Source organism: Myotis yumanensis, unplaced genomic scaffold (assembly GCF_028538775.1).
Source record: "Myotis yumanensis isolate MYYU_CA2020_CCGP unplaced genomic scaffold, mMyoYum1.0.hap1 SCAF_6, whole genome shotgun sequence".
Lineage (NCBI taxonomy): Eukaryota > Metazoa > Chordata > Mammalia > Chiroptera > Vespertilionidae > Myotis > Myotis yumanensis.
The window spans coordinates 39,336,647-39,361,634 of record NW_027223757.1 but is presented as its reverse complement, the minus strand read 5'-3'; the positions used below and the strand labels follow the sequence as shown (position 1 = coordinate 39,361,634).

General features: G+C 41.5%; 1 protein-coding gene across 2 annotated transcripts in view; it reads left to right on the top strand.

Moving 5' to 3' along the window:
• CRYBG1 (crystallin beta-gamma domain containing 1) overlaps nucleotides 1-24,988 on the top strand; it is a 181,178-nt gene that overhangs the window by 141,593 nt on the left and 14,597 nt on the right. For both annotated transcript variants that reach the window (XM_070417992.1, XM_070417993.1), the window contains 10 exons: nucleotides 2,037-2,084; nucleotides 2,172-2,290; nucleotides 4,131-4,296; nucleotides 7,137-7,276; nucleotides 14,504-14,630; nucleotides 18,024-18,059; nucleotides 18,943-19,100; nucleotides 20,095-20,221; nucleotides 20,316-20,461; nucleotides 24,810-24,936. In XM_070417992.1, coding sequence (XP_070274093.1) covers nucleotides 2,037-2,084; nucleotides 2,172-2,290; nucleotides 4,131-4,296; nucleotides 7,137-7,276; nucleotides 14,504-14,630; nucleotides 18,024-18,059; nucleotides 18,943-19,100; nucleotides 20,095-20,221; nucleotides 20,316-20,461; nucleotides 24,810-24,936 — 1,194 coding nt within the window. The remainder of the gene's footprint in view (nucleotides 1-2,036; nucleotides 2,085-2,171; nucleotides 2,291-4,130; nucleotides 4,297-7,136; nucleotides 7,277-14,503; nucleotides 14,631-18,023; nucleotides 18,060-18,942; nucleotides 19,101-20,094; nucleotides 20,222-20,315; nucleotides 20,462-24,809; nucleotides 24,937-24,988) is intronic.

The following is a 24,988-nucleotide window of genomic DNA, read 5'->3' as shown; positions in this document are numbered from 1 at the left end:
AAAAAAATGTAGTTGGGCCCTGCCAGTGTGGCTCAGTGTTTGAGCCTCAACCTATGAACCAGGAGGTCACGGTTTGATTCCTGGTCAGGTCACATGCCCAGGTTGTGGGATCGATCCCCTGTGCGGGGGGTGCAGGAGGCAGCCAATCAATGATTCTCTCTCATCATTGATGTTTCTATCTCTCTCCCCTCTCCCTTCTTCTTCAAAATCAATAAAAAGATGTTTTTAAAATTTATATATATAGTTGGGTTTCCGGCAAGGTACAGATCCCTCTTTTCAAAAGTTTTCAAACTTTGGGTCTTAGGATGCTTTTATATTTAAAAATTATTGAGGACTCCAAAGAGAGTTTGTTCACATGGGTTTTACTTCTCAGAATTTATTATGTTAGACGTTAACACTGACGAAAGTAAAAAGGCACAAGAACACACAGATGTACATTTCATTAGCCATCATGGCAATGATGTCATGGACACTCAGGGAAGTGCCATTGTATCCTATGAGGTGAAGAGAGTGAAAAAAGTAAATTGCCTCTTCTTCCTATGAAAATAGTTTTGATCTTGTGGACTCCCTGAAAGTACCTTGCGAGCCCTCCAGGAATCCCTGGATCACTCTTTGGGAACCACTACTGCATATGAACACTTAATTTATAACTCAGAGAAATTATAAAATGTTTAAGTATTTCTCTGAATCACAAAATTTCCACTGGTCTACTTCCTGTTCATGACAGCCTTATTCTCTCTTTTTCATCGTTCTTGGGTCACTTCTCTTATTTGACAACAGTCTGGTGAGTCTGACAACAGAATACACAGTTTCCCTGAGGAATCTCTTGAAAAACAGCCAAAATGGGATAAAAAGGAGAAACAAAGTGCTGTAGACCCCCCTTTGTTTTTCTTTAGCTTTGGGGCTTTATTGATTATATATAACTATTCTATCTTATATGTGTTACCTGAATTTTGTCTTAATTTTTAGGCTTTTTCTTCAGCTTATCTATTTCTAATGTGTATATATAAATAAGTCAATGCCATTTTGATTTCTAAAAATGCTTTCCTGAGACCTTCATCTGGTCTCTTGGGCATGTTCTACTCTGGGATGATGAAAGAGTGATCAGATCAAAGGCAGTCCTTAGAGTAGGTATCCTGGTCAGCATTGAAAGTAGTCCATGTTTTATCCTTTTTTTACACGTATAATTATTATTTTTATTGTGTTATGCATTTCTGGTTTTACTGGTCTTTGTATTTTATCTATCAAAAAGGGAGTAATTAAATACTATGTACAAGGTACATTGTGAAATAATCCATAAGCATGTTATTGTGTTGTTGTTTTTTTATTGATTTCAGAGAGAGAAGTGGGGAGAGAGAGAGAGAAACATCGATATGAGAAACATTGATTAGTTGCCTCCCATACACGCCCCTACCTGGGATCAAACCTGCAACCTGAGTATGTACCCTGCCTGGGAATGGCACCCGCCACCTTTTGGTGTACAGGACGACACTCCAATCGACTGCACCACAACGGACAGGGCTTCATCAACATGTTTCTATTTAGACTAGTAGTTGTTATGTGATGGTAGATATTACTATGAAAAAACTATATAGATTCAGATAAGGTGTATATGAACACATAAAATTGATTCAGCTCATTCTAGATAAGTGATTAATACATTATACTTTCTCTTTCTTTATCTGAGATTATACCAAGATATTTTGAATTGTAATCTGCTGAGTTCTTATTCTGCAAATTCATATAAAACATAGGTCTGACTCTTGAGGCCTAAATTTTCTAGATTGGTGAAAATAGCCTAGGCATTTACTAGTAAGTGAAGAGAAATCGAAACGGCGACTTCACTTGGGCATGGGAAGCTCTTAATAGTATAGACTCAAAGAGACTTTTACTATAACTTAGATCAATGGAGACTTGTTTCAAGATTGGCAGATTGTGAAGTGAATATGATCATACTCAAAGGATCATGGGAGGAGAAATGAGGACTGGTACGCAAAGTTTAATAATTTGTTGTGTTTTTGTTCATCTGATTACAGACGCTTAGAGGAAGTGTCCAAAATAAAATCAATCCCCGACCTGGAAAGGTAAGCTTATTTTCTGTTTCTAGTCTAGCTTTTATTTTTGTCTGATAACGTACAGTAAGAAGTGCAACCACTCCCACTCTCTTGTAGGTGGTGATCTACAGTGAGCCGGAGGTCTCCGAGGCGTGCATTGAAGTCTTCAGTGACACCGAGGACTGTAGCTCGTGGAGCCTCTCGCCGGTGGTGCTTGTGAAAGTTGTTAGAGGCTGGTAAGACTGGCTCTTTGACTTCCTGGCTACAGGGCTTACATTTTACATTTTTCATTACCTTTTCGGCCCTCAGTCCTTACTTAAAATTATGCCGTTAGCAATGTAAAGGGCAGACAGTACTAGTCCCAGTGAATATTAAATGGAATTCATAACAAAGAAATATGGTTTTTAATCATGTTTCTGATTACAGGAATGAAATGTATTTTTGTTAGAAAAATCAGGAAAGTGTAGCATTTAAGTTTCTTTCCCATGTATCCCCGTGTGCATAACATTGGTTTGGACTAATGGACATCGGAGTCCATGATATACATTTATTTGGCTTATGAACTTTCAGTGAGGTTGATAAGAGTTATACTAGTTATGTTGGTAGAGTTTTTTAAATTCCATAAGGAAAGACATTTTGCTAACATTTTATACAATAGTTCAGTGAAGGATGAAGTTAGAAGTTATTTTCCAACTTTTTGATAACAGGTGGTAAAGAAGCTGGTGAAAAAATTCTTTTACCAGTTTAATTGCTTCTAGAACATACAAAGGAAGTTGAATTAAGAAACGCATTTAAAAAATTTACTTATGAGGCATGAATACTTATCTTTGGTGCCTATCTGTAAACTTGTTTGAAATAAAGAGATAGGGCTCTTGACATTTGTGGTTTAAAAAATTAGTAAGCTTTTCTTTTGGTTTCCATTTGATTAAATATGCAGCATCTTTCCTAAAAAGTTTTAGATATTTTACTATATTTTTCTATACATTCAACATATTCATTAGAAAATATAATTAGCTTTTGTTTTTAAATTTGAAGACTGAAAATAACATTAACATTTTTGTATAACAATTTTATTTTTAATAAAAGAGTTCTGGTTTTTTTGCAATTTTTGTTGGCTTCCCTCTTCTTGAAAGCATAATACAGGTGGGCAAAAGTAGGTTTACAATTGTGAGTAAAATACAATTTATGTTTGTATTATTACTTTATTATTTTTTTCATACGAACAATTGTAAACCACACCTGTACTGAAGTGAAGTATTTCTTCAGTGTTTGGATATTGTTGTGAAGGATATTTTTTTAAAATGCTTTTTATTAACATCTGTAGTTCTTTATATCAATATATCCATTTTTTAAGTCTCCACTAACTGGCAATTCTATAGAACATTAGTATCTCTAGGACATTAATATTGATAGTGGAATGTTCTCTAAGGTCCTGATATAATTCTTGAATTATCAGAAGCTAAATTTTAGTGAATTTTTGGGTTAGAGAAGGCTAATACATTTTCACAGTGAGAAGGGATTTCAAGGTGGTGGCAGAATAGGTGGAAGCTACACTCACCTCCTCCCATGACCACACTGGAACTGCAGCTAAATTAAAGGAGAATCATCCTAAATAACAACTGAAGGCTGGCTGAAGAGGAGTCTTTAACCAGGGATTTACAAAAGAAGCCACCGGAGTCTGCTCCACACAGGCTGCCGAGGGCCAGGCACAGACAGGGCCTGACATTGGCCTGCACCAGAGACCCATCCAGTGGCCAGCTTCAGACACCAGCGCAGGATCCGATAAACCTCATAAGCAGCATATCGGAAGGAAGATCTCGGCAGGCACTAAACCCTGCTGAGGCGAATTCCGCTTCGTGTGGTCAGCACCTGCACAGCAGCTCGTACACTGTGGGGCTGATCCTCACAATCAGCAGCCTGAGGGTCCATTCCACACATGAACGGGCCAATTGCAATCACTGATAGAGAACTGGCCATAATGTGTTTTATATATGGTGGCTTTTACCCAGAATATTTGAGTAACCTAAACCTCTCCCACCAGGCCCGGCTAATAGTTTTGCTGTGTTTTATTTGTAGTTGGATTTTGTACGAGAAACCAAATTTTGAAGGGCACTCCATCCCCTTAGAAGAAGGAGAATTGGAACTTGCTGGTCTCTGGGGTATAGATGATATTTTGGAAAGAAAAGAGGAGGAAGAGTCTCCTAAACCTGTGGTGATTGGTTCAATCAGACATGTGGTCCAGGTAGGTTATGGGAAAACCAGAATCCATCTGTTCATTCAGCAAATACTTATTGAATGCCAGGGATGAGTCTTACTTTGAGAGAAAAGTTCATTTTATGGAATAAGTGGTTGGGAAAAATATTTGATTGGTGCTTATGGATATACTTTTTATAAGTATTTGTACACTTTAAATGAATTAGAAAAGACTGGGTTATTTCACTTAGCATAAAGTAAAAGGCAAGTATCATATGATTTCTCTCACATGTAGAATCTAATGAACAAAATGAGCTAACAAGCATAATAGAGACAGAGTCATAGATAGAGAGCAGAATGACAGCTGTTGGGGATGGGGGACTGGGGAGGGGTGAAGGAGGGTAAAGGGTGGAAAAATGGTGATGCACGGAGACTTACAGATGATATGTTGTAGAATTGTGCACCTGAAACCTGTATAATTTTGTTAACCAGTTTCACCCCAAGAAATTTTGTAAAATGGAAAGAAGAAATAAAATAATGTCAAAATAATGATTTTAAAAAATGAATTAGAAAAGAAACATTGGTTAGTCACCTTTTTCACAATAAACCTTGAAGGTTAATTTTTTACGCCTGGCCTCCCCATCCCTTTTCCAAGTGTATTTTATATAATAACCTGATTTTGATAAGTTATGAATGAACAGATTTTTCTTTTATTTAGTTTTGTGGGGGTTTTTGTGTGGTTTTTTTTTTTTTTTTTTTTTTTTTTTTTTTTTTTTTTTTTTTGTGCTTACTGAGTGAGTTCTGATTACTTTGAGTGGCTTAGAGAAGTCCTATTTGGGAAAAATAAATAATTCAGTTGATAGTTCGGCTCTGGGGTTTTAAAAAAATAAGTCTTTGAGGCTACATTATGGATTGGGTAAAATTTCCTTGGTTCCTTTTTATAGCAGCATCTTTCTTGTGGCTGTTGAGATTTGATGATTCTTTACCCTTTTTATCTTTTAAAAATGTAATTAATGGTACTTTCCAAATGGAAAATTAAAACTGTGTTTGTAATAGAGATGGGTGTTGGGGTGCAATAGGGAGAAAATGAATGTTCTAAAATGAGAACGACTAAGAATGAGTAAGACTTTTTATATAAGTGCATAATGTGATAAAGCTTAAGAAAGACATGAGGAGCCCCTTTTAAAAATAGCATAGTGGAATAATTTATTTGCAGTTTTTATTTATTGCTGAAAGAATATTGGTAATACAGTAGTGTTTTAAAATAATCATCCAAATCCCACCAACATGAATTTTTCTTGATATTCTACTGTGGTTGCTATCATAATACAGGCACAATGCTCTTTTCCTTTTTTTCACTTAACACTTTAGTTCCCAGTCCGTTTTCTCTTTCCATACAATTTTTCTGAAGATCACACTCCCATTGGTAACATCTCTCACTGATTTGCAGCTGAGGGAGGTATCAGAATCTGGTGGGGTGGAGATTCAGGCGCATTCAAGAAGGTGGGGGAAGGGAAATCGCCTGATAACAGCAGACTTGATGAAGTTAATGCTTCTCATGTCCACATCCTTTGGGGTTTCCATGGAAGTGATGTACCATCATTTATTTTTTCTTTCTACACTCTGTGGAGCTTCAGGTTGTTTCTAGTTTTTTACTATTTTAAATAACGCTGCATGAACATTTTTGTACACATAGTAATTTATACATTTCTGCTTTATTTCCCCGAGGTAAATTTTTACGAAGGGTGTCATGTTAAAGGGTAGGAAAACTTTTACGGCTCCTGATATATCATGAATTATTATTATTATTATTACAGTTTGTTTATGGTTTTTTGAAACACAAACATAAGTCACAGCAAATATTCAAGGGAATCATCTTTTTAGTCATTGTTTCTTCTGTTAATGTTTGAAAGAGCCTCCCCTGAACTAACCCAAGTGTTATTGTTTCTTCTGTACATCGGTTCACCTAGCTAAGCAATCAAATATTAAGAGAGATTTGGTTAGCACTTAGGCACTCAGCCAGGAGAGGCCTTTTGAAGAGTGTTTGATGGGCTGTGGACATGCAGGGCATGGAACAGTGATCAAAGTGCAGGGATTTATGAATCACCATAACTGTGCCTTTGCAGTACTCAAACGAGACGGGCATCATAGGAGTTTGGTCAGTCAAGGAGCGTTTCCAATGGGGGATGGAAGGGCACAGAACAGCAGTGGAGGAAGACTCCTGGCACAACCACTCTATAGACCTGATTCTCTGGAGTTGGGTGGTCACATCAGAGCAAGGAAACGAAAACTCCTGCCCTAGCTGGTTTGGGTCAGTGGCTAGAACTTTGGCCTTCGGACTGAAGGGTGGCGAGTTCAATTCCGGTCAAGGGCACATACCTCGGTTGCACACTCAATCCCTGGCCTTGACGGGGGCATGTGGGAGGCAACTGATCGATGTGCCTCTCTCATATCGATGTTTCTCCCTCTCTGTTTCTCTCCCTCCCTTCCACTCTTTTTAAAATTAATGGCAAACATATCCTCTGGTGAGGATTAACAAAACAAAAACAAATTAAACTAAACTAAAACTGCTGTCACCAAGGAAAGCCAGCAGTTTTCCAGTGAGGATGAGAGAAATAAATATGTCCAAAACTCTAGTTAAATATATTTCTGATGCTCTTTGCTTGAATTTAAAACTCGAATATATGATCAAAGCAATGTGTCTGTCCCAAAAGACCACCTATTATTAAGTCATGGGTGAAAACAGGAAAGGGATAAAATGGCAGGTGCTCTGTGAAAGGTATGTGTATATTTAAAGCTTATTTTAATTCTTTGGGGAAGATGGGCTTACTGTACAGTTTCATTCATGGTGTAATTATTATGTATGTACATGTATTTTTTATTTTTCAGGATTACAGAGTTAGTCACATTGACTTATTTACTGAACGAGAAGGGCTGGGAGTCGTCAATTCCTACTTTGATGACACTGAAGAGATGCAGGGCTTTGGTGTAATGCAGAAAACCTGTTCCATGAAAGTGCATTGGGGCACGTAAGTGTTTTATTTTAAGTACAATTTCAATGAAGCTTTTTTGGTGAGTGTCGTACTGGAAAGAAGACTTAAAATATTCTGTCTCTAATTTGTTGTGTTGCTAAGTGATTAGTTATTGACTAAAAGGGTTGTTGTTGTTTAATAAGGCACATAAATTCTGATGTTGTTGTACAGCTCTTACAATGATTTCTTAGGGGAAAAGTAAGGGGGAAATGCATTTTCAATGTGGGGATTTCCTTATCGCAGAGGAACCTGATTCATTCAAAGCTGAGTAGGAGATTTTACCTTCCTGGTCGTTCAAAGCCTGTGCCCCTGATGTTTCAGCCGGGATAGAGGCCAACGCACGTGGCACTTCCTTTCACGTTTCACACAATGCTGTCCAAAGCCCCTAGGATGTTGATTTCACAAATCACAGGAAACTGCAAGAGTATGTTGAAGGAAATGAGAATATCTCAAATGGGGGAGAAACGAGGATAGAAAGTGCAGGCTGCAAGACTGAAGGATGGGGTCTGTCAAGTGGAGTGCACAGCCTAGGACACATGAAACGCAGCCATTGAGACACAGAAAAAAGCCCAGCCCCAAATACTAAAGTTTCTTTATATTTTATTTAAAATCTCCGTTTAAGATTTCATTTTTGTGTATGTTTTCTAATAAATTCATGATATGTTCAGTGGTAATATGTAATTTATAAATACTCATGTATTCAGAGAATGTGCACAAATTTTTATTAATGGGGTCTGCATAAGACAATGCATGTGTAATGTGTCAGATGGTAAATACTACAGGAACGTAAGTTACAGAGAGGGACAGTGGTAATGCTACTTTAAAGTGGTCAGGAAAGGTCTAACTAGCCAAGCAGACACCTGGAGGAAGCCAGGGAGTCAGCCCTGGGGCTGAGGGAGGAGGGGCAGGGGGCGTGGCCTGGGCAGGAAGCACAGCCTTTGCAAAGCCCTGCTGGGCAAGCTCAGGGAACAGCCAGGAGGCACATGTGGCGACTAAAGTGAGCCAGGACGCCCAGGGGGAGAGGCGTCATGTCATGTCAGGCCTTTTAGGCGTTGGGATGGATTTTAGATGACTTGAAGGGATGTGGGTAATCACGGATGGAGTTTGGTCTCACCTGTGTTTTAGAAAGGTCACTAACTGCTGTATAGAAAATAAACTGTAATGAGGCGAGGGCGGAAGCAAAGAAACAAGTTAGGAGGCAGTTGCAGTTATGTGGGCAAGAGGTTTTGGTGGCTTGGATGGCGCAGCAGTGCTGGTGAGAAATGAACAGATTCTGGATACATTTTGAAGGTGGAACTGACAACATCTGCTGACAGATTGTCTGTGAGGTGTGAGGGGCTGAGAAACATCCAGGGTTTGGGACCCCAGCATTTGTCATAACCTTGAAACAGAAGCATAAGTCACATCATTTATTCAAGGGGGTCACCTTTTTAGTTCATTAAATTTGTTCCTTTTGTTAAAGTTTGAAAGAGCCTCCCCTGAACTAACCCAAGTGTTATTGTTTGTTCTATACATCAATAATAGCCCAGCAATCAAATATCAATAAAGATTGGAGAAGACTTGGAGGAGAGGCTAGGAGGGACAGTGCCCGAGTTCAGTGTTGGAGGTGTGAGGTTGGACGTGCCAGCTGTTCTTTGAGGGTGGAGGCCAGGCAGGAGGCCGGGTTTCTGAGGCTGGAGTCCTGGAGGGAGGCTGGAGATGTGAATTCAGAGTCCTCAGGCGTGAAGGCATGCACACCATGCGCTGAGGAGACCTCAGAGGGAGGGAGTGTAAAGAACAGAAAAGCCATCTGAGCCTTAGCCACTTCTATATTTAGTGATTGGGAAGAGAAGGAGGGATCTAAACAAAAGGAAAAAAAAAAAAGATAAAAAGTCTTCATCTCCTGGCGCCTTTAATTTTTTCACATCAGTGAGACCTAAAGTAAGAATGTCGAGAATATCACTTTCCTCAGAGAGGAATGAAATAGGCATCTGCCATCATATTTTAATCCCATGTCAGAAGGTTTGCTGACTCAGGCTTGGGCTATGGGGAAGCCTAATGAGCTGCGCTTTAGAATCAGTTGACTTGTCTCGTGGGTGGTAGTTAGAGCCTGTCACAGCTTTCAGGGTCTGACGGGCTGGCGTGGCACGGACAGCTTTTCTCTGGCTGTTCATTTCTGTTGCCTCCAGGAGAACAGAAGGCTGTCTTGGATGTCAGTTCAAAGTTTGGGCACATTGAACTTGATAGGTCAGCAGTGGGGCCAGGTCATTAGCACTTTTACAGATCTGCAAGGCCAGTCCTGAGGGGCTTGGAGAATTCGCGGGTAATAGGTAGCTGAGCTCATTTTGCTTCTGTTGGTGCTCCAGTCCCCTGAACTGGTATAAGAAAGATCTTTGCTGTGTAAGGAACTTTTAAAAATGTCTGTAGGAGATTTATTCCAGGCCTGTTTATTCTGGATACACATATACAAAACAGGGTATTACTTGTCATAGTTTTATTTGGGAAAATGAGTGATCTCTAGATACATTTTTCCTTTCATATTCTGTTGCGTGTAATCTGTTTTTAAACCTTCATTTTAATAGCTCACTAATGCCAGTAGCCATCATCCCAGAGGTGAGGGTAGACTTCAGAGGAAGCATAAAGACCATCTGTTCTAACACCATTATTTAGCCAAGGAAGACAGGCTCGGTCATTTACTCAGCGTTACGAGAATGCAGAGGTTCTGAAATCAAGGGACATTTTTAATAGCCAAATATTTTTGGTCAGTTTTATTATGAAATAATTGATAATACAGAAGCATGTATGTATGTGAATTATGAAGTCTAGTAATAAAACAAACCTTTGTGTGCCCACCACCCAGCGTAGGCCCTCCCTCACCATTACTGAAACTGTGCAGCACCCTGCACAGCCCCCCCTGCCCCATCCTCCTGGCCCCTCTCCACACACATAAGCTCTCTGGAATTTTTTTTCTTATACCCTTGTTTTATAGGGTAGCCCTATAGTCTCTGTCCCTACAATATTTTAGTTGTGCTTGCTTTTGCGCTTCATAAAGATATTATCAAAGTTCCCTGTGGCTTGTTCCTTTCTCTCTACATTGTTTCTAAGATTACCCATGTCAGTGAGTATATCTGTATTTTATTTTTTTCTTATTACTATATAATATTCACTGTACTTCACCCTGCATCTCTTTACAAGGACATTGTCCTGCCTAACTATCAGGATCACATCTAAAAAAATTAGCAATACATCCATGATAATGTCTAATCTATAGCCCATAACCAAATTTTCCCAATTGTCTCAGAAATGTCTTTTATGGATTTTTTAAAAGTAGTCAAGATCCAATCAAAGTTCATATAAATATACTTGGTTGTCAGTCTCTTTTAAGTCCCTTTCAATCTCTTAAGTACCCCCATCTTTGTTTCCCATGGCACTGGCTTTTGTTTTGTTTTGTTTTGTTAATCCTCACCCAAGGATATTTTTTCCATTGATATTTAGAGAGAGTGGAAGGGAGGAAGGTGGGGAGGGAGAGAGAGAGACACATTGATTGGTTGCCTCCTACATGCTTCATGACCTATCAGGCCGGGGATTGAGCCTACAACCCAGGTATGTGCCCTTGACCGGGAATCAAACCCATGACCCTTCGTTGCGAGGGCTGGTGCTCTAACCACTTAGCAACGCTGGCCAGGACTTCCATGCCACTGACTTTTGAAGTATTTAGGTCAGCTTTCTTAGAGACTATACCACACTCTAGATCAGTGATGGCAAACCTTTTGAGCTCGGCGTGTCAGCATTTTGAAAAACCCTAACTTAACTCTGGTGCTGTGTCACATATAGAAATTTTTTGATATTTGCAACCATAGTAAAACCAAGACTTATCTTTTTAATATTTATTTATATATTTAAATGCCATTTAACAAAGAAAAATCAACCAAAAAAATGAGTTTGCTTGTCACCTCTGACACGCGTGTCATAGGTTTGCCATCACTGCCTAGATTCATCTCTATTTCCTCATGATACCAATTAACTTGTTCTTCTGTTGCCTGAATTTTCTGTATATCAGGGGTTAGGTCTAGAGCAGGGGTGAGCAAACTTTTTGACTCGAGGGCCACAATGGGTTCTTAAACTGGGCCGGAACAAAAGAATGGATGGAGTGTTTGTGTGAACTAATATAAATTCAAAGTAAACATCATTACATAAAAGGGTACGGTCTTTTTTTTTTTTTTAGTTTTATTCATTTCAAACCACGGCTGGTCTAGAGGTATGATCACATGCAGGTTGAACGGCATAGGAAAAGTATCGCCACATACTTGTGTTGTGCGCAAAGGTGGCACGTGCTAACTAGCTTGCCATTAACCACACCAAGCTGAATTGCTTGGTAAAAATAGTGCCTCCCTCACCTCTCCATTGTAAAGGCACATTTTCCCCTTTGAGAGTCATAGCTCAAACTCTTGAATAACCTGAAAGTTGGCACATTCACATGTAATCTTTTGAATACCAGTTGGTTTCTGTACATAGGCAACACTCGTGTGTAGCCATGTGTGGAGAATAAGACTTGGGATCCAGCTGGAAATACTGTTTTTGATTTAAGTGCAAGTGAACAAGATAAGACAGTTTTTTTTTTCATGCGACGTGAAGGGTATTTCCAAAAAGAGTAATGACACAAGGTTATTTAAAAATAACGGAATAGACGGGCATTGTTATTACTTCAACAGTATTTGTGTACGTATATTTGTTAGTTGTTGTTTGTTTGTTTTTAAAGAAGCCCATACTTTAGAGTTGTGCTGTTTACTCCTAATTCAGGCAAAAGCTACCTAATAAGTACATGGGACAATAAAAGAGACTGAAATAACTGCCTGAAGACAGTTTCCCCCTCTCCTGACCGCCTGGTGAATAATGTAACTTGTTGGCCTAGAATTTACGAAAAATGAATCACTATCTTGTTAGAATAGAATTAAGGAGAAATGAATCACACTCTGTAAATGAGATTTCAGATTCTAAAGTCCATCAGCATCCAGAAATGTCTGCCTGAGCTCCCCAGGCCCTAGGACTCGCTCACCGGGAAGTCGCTCAGAGCAGCAGCCTTTCCAGGGTGTCAGTTTGTGTTCAGAGTTTTAGCAAATCCCCCTTCACCCCAGATGACTTGCTTCTATAAATGTCAGGTGACTAAGTCGCATGTTTCCAGGAAAGTGAAATGGTTGGTATCAGATGAATAAATCCCCTCAGAACTCAGACTATGAAAGGAAAGACTTAATGAAGTCAGCATCATTTCAAAGTCTCAGAGTTACTTGTTTGAGCCATTCATTGTGTTTATGAACAACTTAGCCCATTCACTTGGGAGGAGTCAGACTCGGAGGCCCTTGGCTGGTTAGCCTAACAGCACAATTTATGGTGAACTGCCATTATTTACTTAGGGCATGAAATGAGTGTGTGCCCGTGAGAGCACTGAGTTCTGAAAACATGTAATGCACCCTTCACTGTCATGCGTCAAACATTAAGGAGGGTTAAAGGACCTCAGTCTTTTAGCTTCTGTTTTCTTGTGGCATGGCAGTGGTGTTTAAAAGATAAACCTCTTTTTTTCCTTAAATTTTTAATTGATGTATATATAGCATTTGTACCAAAAGGTGCATGACAAATCACCAGTGTATACGCTGAGTGAATTTTCAAAGTATAACCAGATCAGGAAATAGAATATAACCAGTGTCTCAGAAGCACCCCCACATGCCTACGGCTCATTGCCCTTTGCTCTTGCTGTAACTGTTATCCTGGCTTCTAACACTAGATTCGTTTTAATCCCCACATACACACCACACACAGCCTCTGTGTGTATGTGTGTGTGTGTGTGTGTGTGTGTGTGTGTGTGTGTGTGTTTTGACTAGTCTTTAGTAGGATTTTGATTGTAAATCCTTGTACAGTTAGTGAGTTAAAAAGTTACTGATTTATCCAGGGGAATTTTAAACAATAACTCACCAAAAAAAAATGTGCCCTTGGGCCAAAATTGGGAACACGAGAAAAGCAAAGGGAGAATCAGATGCATGTGCTGGTAAGAGGCTTCACGGGCAGCCACCCCCTTTTTGGTGTGGTTTTCTGGGAACATGGTGGAGTGTCCCCGCTGGGACGCTGGCAAGGCTGACAAAGAGCTGGAGAGAAGTGATCACCAAGAATTCCATATTTGTTTATGAAGAGGGCATATAACACCTGTCTTACATAGAGCTCACTTCTCCAGCTGCCTCACCTTCCCAGAACCCTCCAGGAAGTTGGTAAGACTTTGCACCGTCTTTAGGGGCAGTCCTACCAGGCATGAGTTTCTGGTTTCCTGGTTTCTAGCCCATTAGGGGAGGGTGAGGCGGCTGGTTCCCTGATGAAGGAGAAGTGACAGCTGACAAGCCTAACAAAAGGGTGTGGTTTTGAAAAGCCATAAAAATCCAAGAACTCAGAAAGCTCCCCCGGCACCCCCCTTCCCGCCCCCCGCCCCCCCCCTCAGGCCAGCACTGTGCATTGTCATGCTCCTAGTGGGGATCCTGAGTCATAGTGGAGAGTCAGTTACACCCACGCCCTGGAATGAAAAAACTGCCATAAGAAAATGATTAGGAGCCTGGGTCTGGATCAGTGGGGATCAGCCTTGCGCTTGGTATTTGCAGCTGTGTGGCCCCGGGCAGTGTACTTCACCTCGTCCCTAAGATGGGGACAGTAGGGCTCCTTCCTCATAGCGTTGTTGAGGATTAGATGAAGTTCTGGGTGGTTCCTTATGAGCTCTAGGTGGATGTTAGCAGTTATTAGTCTTTGACACTGTGACTGACCAGTAAGTGGAACATCCTGTTATTTGGTTACAAATGAGATGTTGCCTTTTAAAACACAGCTTGAGGTTTCCTAGTCAGGGTCTCCCTCTGTAAATACATGCCAAGCAACAAGAGAACTGCAGCTGACCCTTGAGCAACATGGTCTGACCACGTTGCTTAGGGATCACATGTACTTTTAACACTTGGAAGTAATAGAGATGGTTACACTTTAAATCAGTTCATAATATAAATTAAATGGACAAAACCAGCCAAGGAGACAAGCAAATAGTCTTAAGAAGAGGCGTGTAGAACGGTTTATTCCTTGAGTCTAACGTTGCTCTGAGCATCACCGTACGTCATGCAGATGCACCCACATCTGCTTTGGTCCTTGTCTTTGCTCGTCAGGGGGCTCTGTGTACTGAAATAGATAACGCATTGTCTGTTTCTGTCTTTCCTCGGTGCTACTTAGATGGCTGATTTATGAAGAACCGGGATTTCTGGGTGTCCCGTTTATCCTGGAGCCCGGGGAATACCCTGACTTGTCCTTCTGGAACACAGAAGTGGCCTACATTGGATCCATGCGGCCTCTGAAAATGGTAAATGCGAAATGTAACAGTGTGCTTGGAGTGGGTGGTTCTTTGCCAGCCTGACACCATTGATTCACAGGATGTGACTTGGAAGCAGTAAAGCAGACTAACAAAATAGAAATAACAGAAAGGATTGTTGTAGGCGGCGGGAATGGCACCAGTTGTCTGACCGGTGGGTCAGATCAAAATTGGGTTCAGCAACCTCGGTACTTGAGGAGGGTGAGGCGCTGGTTCCCAAATTGTAAGAGGACATTTACTTGGTAAATCGCAGAGGTAGAAGAAGTAATTCCCAGAAGAATTGGGCTTAGGAAATAAGTTATGGAGGTGAAGGAAGGGCTCTGGAGCTTGGGAGTGAGGAAGCTAATGGTGCTGTGCCTGGGAGGGGTGGGAGGGAGAGGAAAGTGGAAAGGGAAGGGAAAGGCACAGGTGTGCTCCTGAAGAAGAGTGCACTAGGTCCTGCACCCCAAGGGTTTTGAGGGTGAAGACTTTAGGGAAGGTCCTAGGGCAGTGGTTCTCAACCTTCTGGCCCTTTAAATACAGTTCCTCAAGTTGTGACCCAATCATAAAATTATTTCCGTTGCTACTTCATAACTGTAATGTTGCTACTGTTATGAATTGTACTGTAAATATCTGATATGCAGGATGGTCTTAGGCGACCTCTGTGAAAGGGTCGTTCAACTGCCAAAGGGGTCGCGACCCACAGGTTGAGAACCGCTGTCCTAGGGAACGATCTTAATGGAATGTTCAGTAGCCTCCCAGGTGCATCCATTCAGGGTTGTGGTCTCCACTGATTGATTGGCCTGCACCAGAGCAGGGCGTCATTTTTAAATGCAGCTGGTCCTGACGTCAGCTGTGGCTGGCTTTGTTGTTTACCTGGGCCTGGAGCTGAAATACAACTGAGACATAGACGCTGTCTCCAGGGAGGAGAGGTCACGGGGTTCAAACCAACGATATGCCAGGAGAGGAAAGGTCACCCTGCGGGTGAGGTCCCACCCTACCATTGATTGTCCTTTGCTAGGCACCCCGGGCTTTCCACCCTGGTGACCTTCTGTGCTGGCCCGTGGTCCTTGCTCTGCTCATGTCTGTCTGCCTGCAGCAGGATAACTTGCTAGATGCTTTAGGTGAAAAAATGTGGCACCGCCCTGGTCCTCTGCCCTCAGGCATTCTCAGCCCTGCAGAGCCCCAGGTGTGTGCACGGGCTTCAGCACAGGGCAGGCTTAGGAAGTAAAGAAAATGGACACAATTGAACCTTTCTGGAAAAACAGGGGGAAGGACAGATAAACTCCAACTTGTTGGTGATGTGACCGGGAAGGGGATACTTGGGAGGATAAATCGAGCTGGGTCTTAGATGGCTGGTTTTAGATGGCGATGTCAGAGAAGGCCCGCAGGAGCTGGGCTGGGGCTGGGCAAGCTAGAGTGACAGGAGGCTGGACTGGGCGGCAGCTCTGGGGGCACTGGAGCTGGATGTCTAAATGAATGTTGTCTCCCCAAGCATTTGCCGTAGAGGGGCCTGTGCTTGCTCTGCCCCCACCCCCACCCCCCCACCGTGTTGTGCCCTGTTGTCTGGTTCCTGTGCTGGACTCTAAGCCTTGGCAGGATCCAGGCTGCAACTGTCCTGTCCCCGTACTGAGCAGTGTGTGCCAAGGTGTGGTGGGTACTCCCTGAATCTGCCGGGCACCAGGGAGGCTCTCCTTACAGACATGGTTTTGAAATTCCACTCTGCGGTTGTCTTCCGAGTCAGTTTGAAATAAATGAGAACTTCAGGAAGACAACTTTTTATCTTAATCTCACCCCTTCTGCCAGAGCTTGTGGTTATGTACCTGTGTATTTGCTGGTTTTATTGTAAATGATTTGGGTTTTTTTTTTCTAAAACTAAATCCACTCTCAAAGAACAAACTTCTGTTAGTTGTGTGAATGTATCAGAGAATTGCCCCTAATTTAAAAGGCAGTTTTTAGTGGTAATTTACAAAACTGTGAAATTGATGGCATTCAAATTGGATTACTTTAGAAAAGGGTACTTGCTTCTATAAGCTGTAGTTTGTTGACAAAAGCAAGCACATTCCTTTATAATTACAGGTCATTTGGTACATTTGAGCATCATAGGCTGTGCTTTTTATTTATTTATTTAAAGCTGTTAAATATGTATTGGTGAAAAATATCCTTCTGACTTTCCCACCGCTGATGTTAACTTTACCCTGCTTACTATTCCTGTATAATCCCTTTTCTATGGTTTGTTTTAGTGAATTTTAGAGAATTTAAGAAGTTGGTTTTTTTTGTTTTTTTTTTAAATATATTTTATTGATTTTTTACAGAGAGGGATAGAGAGGGATAGAGAGTTAGAAACATCGATGAGAGAGAAACATCGACCAGCTGCCTCCTGCACATCTCCTACTGGGGGTGTGCCCGCAACCAACGTACATGCCCTTGACCGGAATCGAACCCGGGACCTTTCAGTCCGCAGGCCGACGCTCTATCCACTGAGCCAAACCGGTTTCGGCGAATTTAAGAAGTTTTTAATTATAAAAGTATAACAACCCCCATAGGCCCATCCTTTGGTGTATTTTAAATTTTACCTGACAGTGTAATTATTTCAAGAGTCCTCCAGACCATATTGTGAGCTTGTATGAACTTCAACAGTTTTGTAAGCCATGGGTTGCAAAATCAAATGCCTCTGGGAGCAGGGCAGCAAATAGACAGGAGCGAGGTTGGCTGGGACTGGACCGAGGGAAGGTGGAGAGAGGCAGACCGGAGCCTGAGTCCTGGCTGGAGGATGAGCACAGCGTAGGGTTAGTAAGTTCGGGAGGTGAAGTTTATTGCCTGTGAGAATTTGGGTCCAGAAATGTCAGATCTTAGGACTGTTTCTTAAACGAAGTGAGAATGTGCATTTTTTAAAAATTGTTTTCAGAGGGAGAAAGGGAGAGAGAGATAGAAACATCAGTGATGATAGAGAATCACTGATTGGCTGTCTCCTCTACCCCCTCACCCCCACTAGGGATCAAGCCTGCAACCTGGGCACGTGCCCTGATAGGGAATCAAGAATCAAACCTCCTGGTTTATAGGTCGATGATGCTCAACCATTGAACCACACTGGCTGGGCTGTATTTTTTTTTTTTAAAGAAATTTACTGAGTTAAAAAGAAAACAACGAAAAGTTACTGAGTCAAAAAACAAAGCTGAGATGTAGATGCAGCTTACAGGCCAGTCTGTGAGCCTCTGCCCCAGACCAGCTTCCTCATGTCTTCATCTGCGTTGTTGGGAATTTTAGAACTGTCTCAACATAAATGTAAACAAACTGGAATGTTCCCTCGCTGTGAGGTTTGATGGTGTAAACTGACATGTGTAATATAAAAAGATAATGTATCACTGAAAAACCACTTTCCTCACTGTGTTATTTTCTTTTCAGGGTGGTCGTAAAGTTGAATTCCCTGTAGATCCAAAGGTAAAACTATATATATTTTAAATTTTATTTCCACTCTGTCTCTATGAAGAGAATACTTGTGTGATTTTACAGTTCAGCCTAAATGAAGCATAATTGCAGCCAAAGGAAGTTATCCCAACTGGCACGTGCCGTCCTTCAGGCTGGGAGATGCTGCTGATGGCTCTAGCTGTCGCCAACAGCACGTGCTTCCATGGCTCACAGGTTCATTGTTGTATCACATTTATATTTTGTAGTTGTATTTACTAATTATAGGGCCTGTGGCTGCTTGCCAGTTAGTTAGGAAAAAGCTTTCAAGACAAGTTCTCCCACCTCCAAAAGGCTTTCTGCTTCCCACATTTATGACATAGTTTGATCTCTAGTTTGTTTCGTTTTTGTAATGTTTATCGACTTTCAGAGAGAGAGAAACATTGGTCAACTGCCTCCTGTACATACATACACGCCTCCCATCGGGGTTCCAGCCCACAAACCAGGCATGGGCCCTGACCAGGAATCAAACCGGCAACCTCTCGGTGCACAGGACAACACCCAACCAACTGAGCAACACAGGCCAGGGCTAGTTTGTTTCATTTTAAAAACAACTTAGACCCTTCTGGTTCCTTAGTTTGCCCTAAGTGAAATTCTAAATGTCAGTTCTAGACATTGAAACAAGACCCAATTATTTATAAACTGTCTTTTGAACCTTAGCTTTGGGCTGGATCCCGACAGGAAAAAAATTCTGATTTTTTAAATTATAAGATACTGTTATTTAATTAATTTTTAAAAATATCATGAGAAATTTTAATTTTGTTCCAGGACTTAGTGCTGTTAAATGATTGATTTAACATTTAGCTGTTGAGATAGTTAACGTCTTACAAATTACTGGTATATCTCATTTCTGTTGCAGGTGGTTATTTATGAAAAGCCTTTCTTTGAGGGAAAACGGATGGAACTGGAAACAGAAATGTATAATTTTATCACGGAAGGAGGCGAAGCAGAGGAAACCGAGGGAGATGCCTGTTTGCCGCTGACGTCGGTGGGGTCCATGAAAGTTCTCAGGGGCATGTAAGTAGAGAGGCACAGCCGTGAGGATTCCTTTTTCCTCTTTAATCAAGTGATAACATGCATGCCCCCGCCCCCAAAAAACATTCCAGATGGTGTGGTAGAGAGTTTCAAACGTGTTCTCCTCAGCCAGTTGTGGCCTGGACTTGAGAGCAGCAGTTTGAGGGGCTGTTTGGGGTCAGTCAGCTGTGCAAGGCTGGTAGATTAGCCCATCCAGATTGACCAGATCTGCAATCTCGTTTATTAATGTCATGCTCCAAACTATGCAACTGTTGGTTTGCTTTTCATTTTTTATGATGATATTTTGTACTTTCTAGATCTTATATATTTCCTTGGAAGTACACTGCATGTGGTCTGGTAAATAGCCAAAAACATATAATATTTTAATTGCTATTTGGAGAAAGTTTATCCAGTTTTATTTGCTGATGTCCTTTTGAGTCAGTTCTTGTTAAACACACACACACACACGCACGCACGCACGCGCGCGCGCGCGCACACACACATGCACAGCCCTATCTCCTCCTTTACACAACATTGATGTATGTTTCTTAGATTGTTTTCTTAGGGCCATTCTGTTAGTCGCTTAAATTTTAGAGAAGAATTCGCATTATCAAAATGACTAAGCCCATCTGTGGCTTTATTTATTTTTTTGTTAATCCTCATGCAAGGATATTTTCCCATTTATATTTAGAGGGTAGAAGGGAGAGGGAGGGACACAGAGAAACATCCATATGAGAGAAACACATTGATTGGTTGCCTCCTTCACCCACCCCACCGGGGCCAGGGATCAAACCTGCAAACCAGATACGTGCCCTTGACCAGAATCAACCCAGGACCTTCAGTCCATGGGCTGATGCTCTATCCACAGAGCCAAACCAGCCAGGGCCATTTGTAGCTTTATAATGATTTGTATTTGTCAATGAAACTGATATATACAATGGAAACATTTTAGCACTCCTGAGAATTTCTACTCCTCCATTTTTTTTTTCTGTTGCAGTTGGGTTGCTTATGAAAAGTCTGGATTTACAGGTCATCAGTACTTGCTTGAAGAAGGAGAATACAAGGACTGGAAAGATTGGGGAGGTTACGATGGAGAACTTCAGTCTTTACGACCTATATTAGGTGTAAGTCAAAGAAAAGTTAATGGCTAATACTTGGTGTTTTAGGGTAATACACCAAATGGCTAACCTTTGAATTTTGATTTTTTTTTCTCAATAGGATTTTTCAAATGCTCACATGATAATGTACAGTGAAAAAAACTTTGGATCCAAAGGTTCCAGTATTGATGTATTGGGAATTGTTGCTAATTTAATGGAGACCGGATATGGAGTGAAGACACAATCTATTAATGTACTGAGTGGAGTGTAAGTGAAATAGCCCAACTTGGATTTTAAACATGGGTTTCACCTTGGTTTGTGTTAAATTTATACCTTCTCTGACACAGAGAATTAAACTAAATATTAAATCAGTCCTTTAATACCTACTGCCACTATATTTTCATAATTGCTTTTTAAAACCTTTCTCATTTCATTTTTTCATGTGTAATAGAATATTGGAGTAGGCTTTGGGGTTTATGATAGAAATCCACAGGCGCTGTTCCCCTGTCATTCTGCATGGAGACATTTCATGAATTTCTTATGATGGGAATCAAATAATAACAGTGATTTAACATGAAAGACCTGAGGTTGGGACAGAGTTCCATTCCATTTCCTGTGGCCCCACACCTACCCCATTATTTTGACATAAAACTAATTGTTTCAATGTCCCTGGAGTTAGCAATTGAATGCTTTAATAATGCCAAACTAAGTTTTTATTGAAAGGTGATTAGTCAAGACACCTTGGGATACAAGTGACGGCAAGCCAACCTGGGTTGGTGTAAGTGATGGGAATGGAACTCACTGGCCTACATACCTGAAATGCCCTGCTGAAGGTTTGCTTCAGTCATGGCTGGACGCAGGGGCTCAGACACCTTCATCAGGATGACGTGGTCTCTCTCTATCTCTCTTGGAATCTTCTCTATATTGGCTTCACCTTAGGCAGGCCCTTCCCTCTAGTGGCCCGGGGCAGGGCCCTCTAGCTTTTGTTCTTCCATCTCACTATCCCAGTGAAAAGAGCTTCTCTTTCCCACAAAAGTTCCAGGTGTGACTTTGATTCCGTGGGCTTGAGTCCTGTGAACCTGCCTAAGTCAGTCACTGTAGCCAGGGAGATGGCTGTGGCTGTGTTACGTGCCCATCGTTGGAGCTGAGATGTAGTTCCAGTCCCCTAGGAACCACTCATATATGATTGGTGTGAACAGTTCCCAAACATCAGAGAGAATGGGCACAGATACTGGATTGGGGGTGGGGGGAGGTGTCTGTTAAAAGGAATTCTACCATTATTCTTATGAACCAGGCTGATGTCAGTTATAATTTGCTACGAGTGAGAGTATTCTTAAATGGTTATATGAAATCATTTGACATTGGTTCTGCTGAAAGTGCTTGATGTCAGGTTTTTTATGTCATGAGTAGTAACATAGGCCATTTGAATCATTCTAACCTCAACTCCATTGCATTTCATGGGGCCTTCCACAAGATCCCTGGATATCTGGGGTGTGTCTCAGTGTAGTGTGCTGTCCCTGTGAGTCATGTCCACAAAATTCTTGTGCAGGCTGTTGCTTGTGGCTCTATCTTGGCAGAATGACACCAGGGGCTTCTGGGTCTGGCATTCTTAACAGGAAATATGTTCTACTGGGTCCTGTTCTGGAACCCTAACATTTTAGAATCTGCCATAGATTAAAGGAATGGTATGGCAGAAGTCATCTGAAATACTGCTGTGGCAATATGTAAAGACTGCCGTTGAAGTTAAGTATTTAGAAGGAAAATATAGTGGCCAGGTCTAGGTGGCAGTTGTACATTTTGATACTCAGCAGGTGTGTTGGTTCAATTAGTCAGAGCCCAGTCATGCAGCCTAGAAGCGGAAGCCCGGCCAGGCTAAGCAGAATTTCCCTGGGGCATTTGTGTAGATTCTGCTGTTGGCACAGATAAGAATTTCTGTACCCCTGCCAGTCTTTTTTTAACCCAGCCCTTGTTTATTTGAAATCACTTTTCTTTATGAAATGTTGCTTTTATGTGTTTCTATTTTTAGTCACTTCTAGTAGCATTTCCTGGCGTAGGCTCTTGTTCTGGGTGTAGCAGTTGAGGTTTAGTATTGAAGGGAGGCATGCGTACCCACACCACTTCCTTTCAAATTGTGTGGCTGTGGGAAGGGCCAGCTGCTTCCTCATATTTCATTGGTCGTTTGACAAATATTTATTGAGGCCTATTATGTACACAGCATTATACTATGTCCTCAAAGAAGTTACAGTATTTATATAAAATATAATTATTGCTACAAAAGACATGGGGATTAAGTGCTTTGAGAATCCACATCAGAGGGATTAATTTCCAGTGTGAACTCAGGGATGACTTTAGAGGCGCTAGCACTGAGTTGGGGCTCGTGGGGTGGGAAGGTGGAGCTGTGCCAAGATCTGAGGGAGGAAGAAGAACCTATTCGTGTTTCATGGTTTTAAAGAAAAGTTATCTTAATGACTTTATTCTTATTGGTAAATAAGCAGTTTAGTTTGGTTCTTTATTTCCTAGTATGGAACTCAAAGTCAGAAAAAAAAACTTCTTTGAGAGTCCTGCTCTGTGAGTTTTTGTTGAAGTCAGGCCCTTTACATAGCATATTCGGAATCTGTTTTAAGTACGAAGTGTGTGGCCTAAAAGGAAACTTTATAGGACAATTGGCAGTTGGGGTCAGGAAGCGAAGAGAACCTGGTGAGCCTCAGGAGACTCAATCATGGGTTCGATCATCCCTGGCCACTAAGTGATGATGTCACCTTGCACAAGTCACTTCCCATTCAGAACAAACACCAAAAAATAATTCCATTCAGAACAAACACCAACATATAATTCCGTGAGATGCTTGTTATTCATCTGTTAGCTTTGGAGGGCAAGGATTTTGTCTTCCATCTTTGCACACCTCGTGCCAATCTAGTTCCTGGCATATGGTAAGTGGCTAATGTTTGTTGAGTGAATAAGTGAATTAACTTTTAATAAATGAATTAGATGTGAAAGCATTCTGGAAAGTTCTTAGTATGCACACAGGCATATAGGTTTTAATCCTTTAAGCTTCGAGAGGATCAGGAGGGCAATGAATTAACTGGGGGAAGATATTTGAATGTAACAGAATTGAAAAACTTTCTCTCAAAAGGCTTTATCTTTGGGTAGGAAATAGCATCCAAGAAGTTGGTTTTGTTGATTTCCCTCTCCGAGTATAGATCACTTAAAAGATAAAGGAAAACATTTCAGAGGGATTTGTCTTTAGTATTTCTGAGAATTTGATCAATTTTGCTTATTACATAGTTGTGTCATGTTGGAAATCTGGTTTAAAACAAAATTTTTGTTACTTACTTGGTTTTTTTGGTGTTTATTTCTTCTGTCAACTTTTCCCCCCAGTGTGGTTTGTAGTGTAGAGACATAGCTTCCTGTAATACCAGTGTGTTTATAGTTGTTTGTATGAAAAATAATACAATCTATAATAACATATAATAATAAAAGCATAATATGCTAATTAGATTGGATGTCCTTCCACATGAAGCCAGGGCTGTGAGGGAAGCCTGGGTCCCGGGTGTCTGCTTGTGGCCAGAGGGAAGCCCGGGTCCCAAGTGCCAGAGGGAAGCCGGTGCCAGCAGCCGGGGGAAGTACGGCCTACTCTTGCATGAATTTCGTGCATTGGGCCTCTAGTAATCCTATCTAATAATAGACAAACATGGTAATTGACCGTACCTTCGCTACGCCTCCCACTGGCTAATCAGCATGATATGCAAATTAACCACCAACAAAGATGGCGGCTAATTTGCATACTGCAGGCAGGGTGGGACAGCACCATCCCACCTGCCCTGCCGCCATCCAGGCCTGCTATTTGCCACCCGGGGCGGTGGGGCGGGACAGCGCCATCCCGCCTGCCCTGCCGCCATCCGGGCCTGCTATCTGCCGACCCAGGGTGGCCAGGGGGCGCATCAGCGATCGGCCGGCTCGCCCAGGCATCCCGTGTGCGACGCAACCCGACCCAGGGCAGCCGGATGGGGCAGCGAAGGCTTGAAGGCGGCTCCGGCCGGAGCAAAGGCCTGGGTCCCGGGTGCCGGAGGAAAACTGGTGCCGGCAGCCAGGGGAAGGGAAAGCCTATCGCACGAATCTTTTCGTGCAACAGGCCTCTAGTTAATAAATAATAATAAAGAATAAACTATGTTTCGTGTACTGACAACTGTAGACCTATTTTCCCCCCAGCCAGTATACTTCTGGAAAGAAAATTTAATGTTGATAACAAAAAGAAGTATTTGCCTACTAACAGAACTTTGACAGCTACTTCTTGAAAGTCTAAATTGTTTCCTTGGGATAGAATTAGAAATACAGATATATCCCCACTGGCACTTTCTCAAGGCAGAGGCTTGGATAAGTTTGAAAACACCCAAAAGGGTCACACAAAGATACTTATTCACTTGCCACTTTGATTTCTAATCCAGACAAATCTATCTGCTCTTAAAAGATTAATGGAGAATCAGGAACATTATTAAGGTTGCTGATTGGTGAAACAAATGAAAGTTTCTGTATGATACAGTTACTCAGAGGTGTGTGACAGTTTTGTTATATATGTAAACTATGAACTGACTAACCAGTGTTTTTGTCTCTTTAGATGGGTAGCCTATGAAAATCCTGACTTCACAGGAGAACAGTATATACTGGATAAAGGCTTTTACACCAGTTTTGAGGACTGGGGAGGAAAAAATTGTAAGATCTCTTCTGTTCAACCCATATGTCTGGTAAGAAGTTATATTTTTGTATGAGAACACTTAACTGAAATTTGCATTTCCT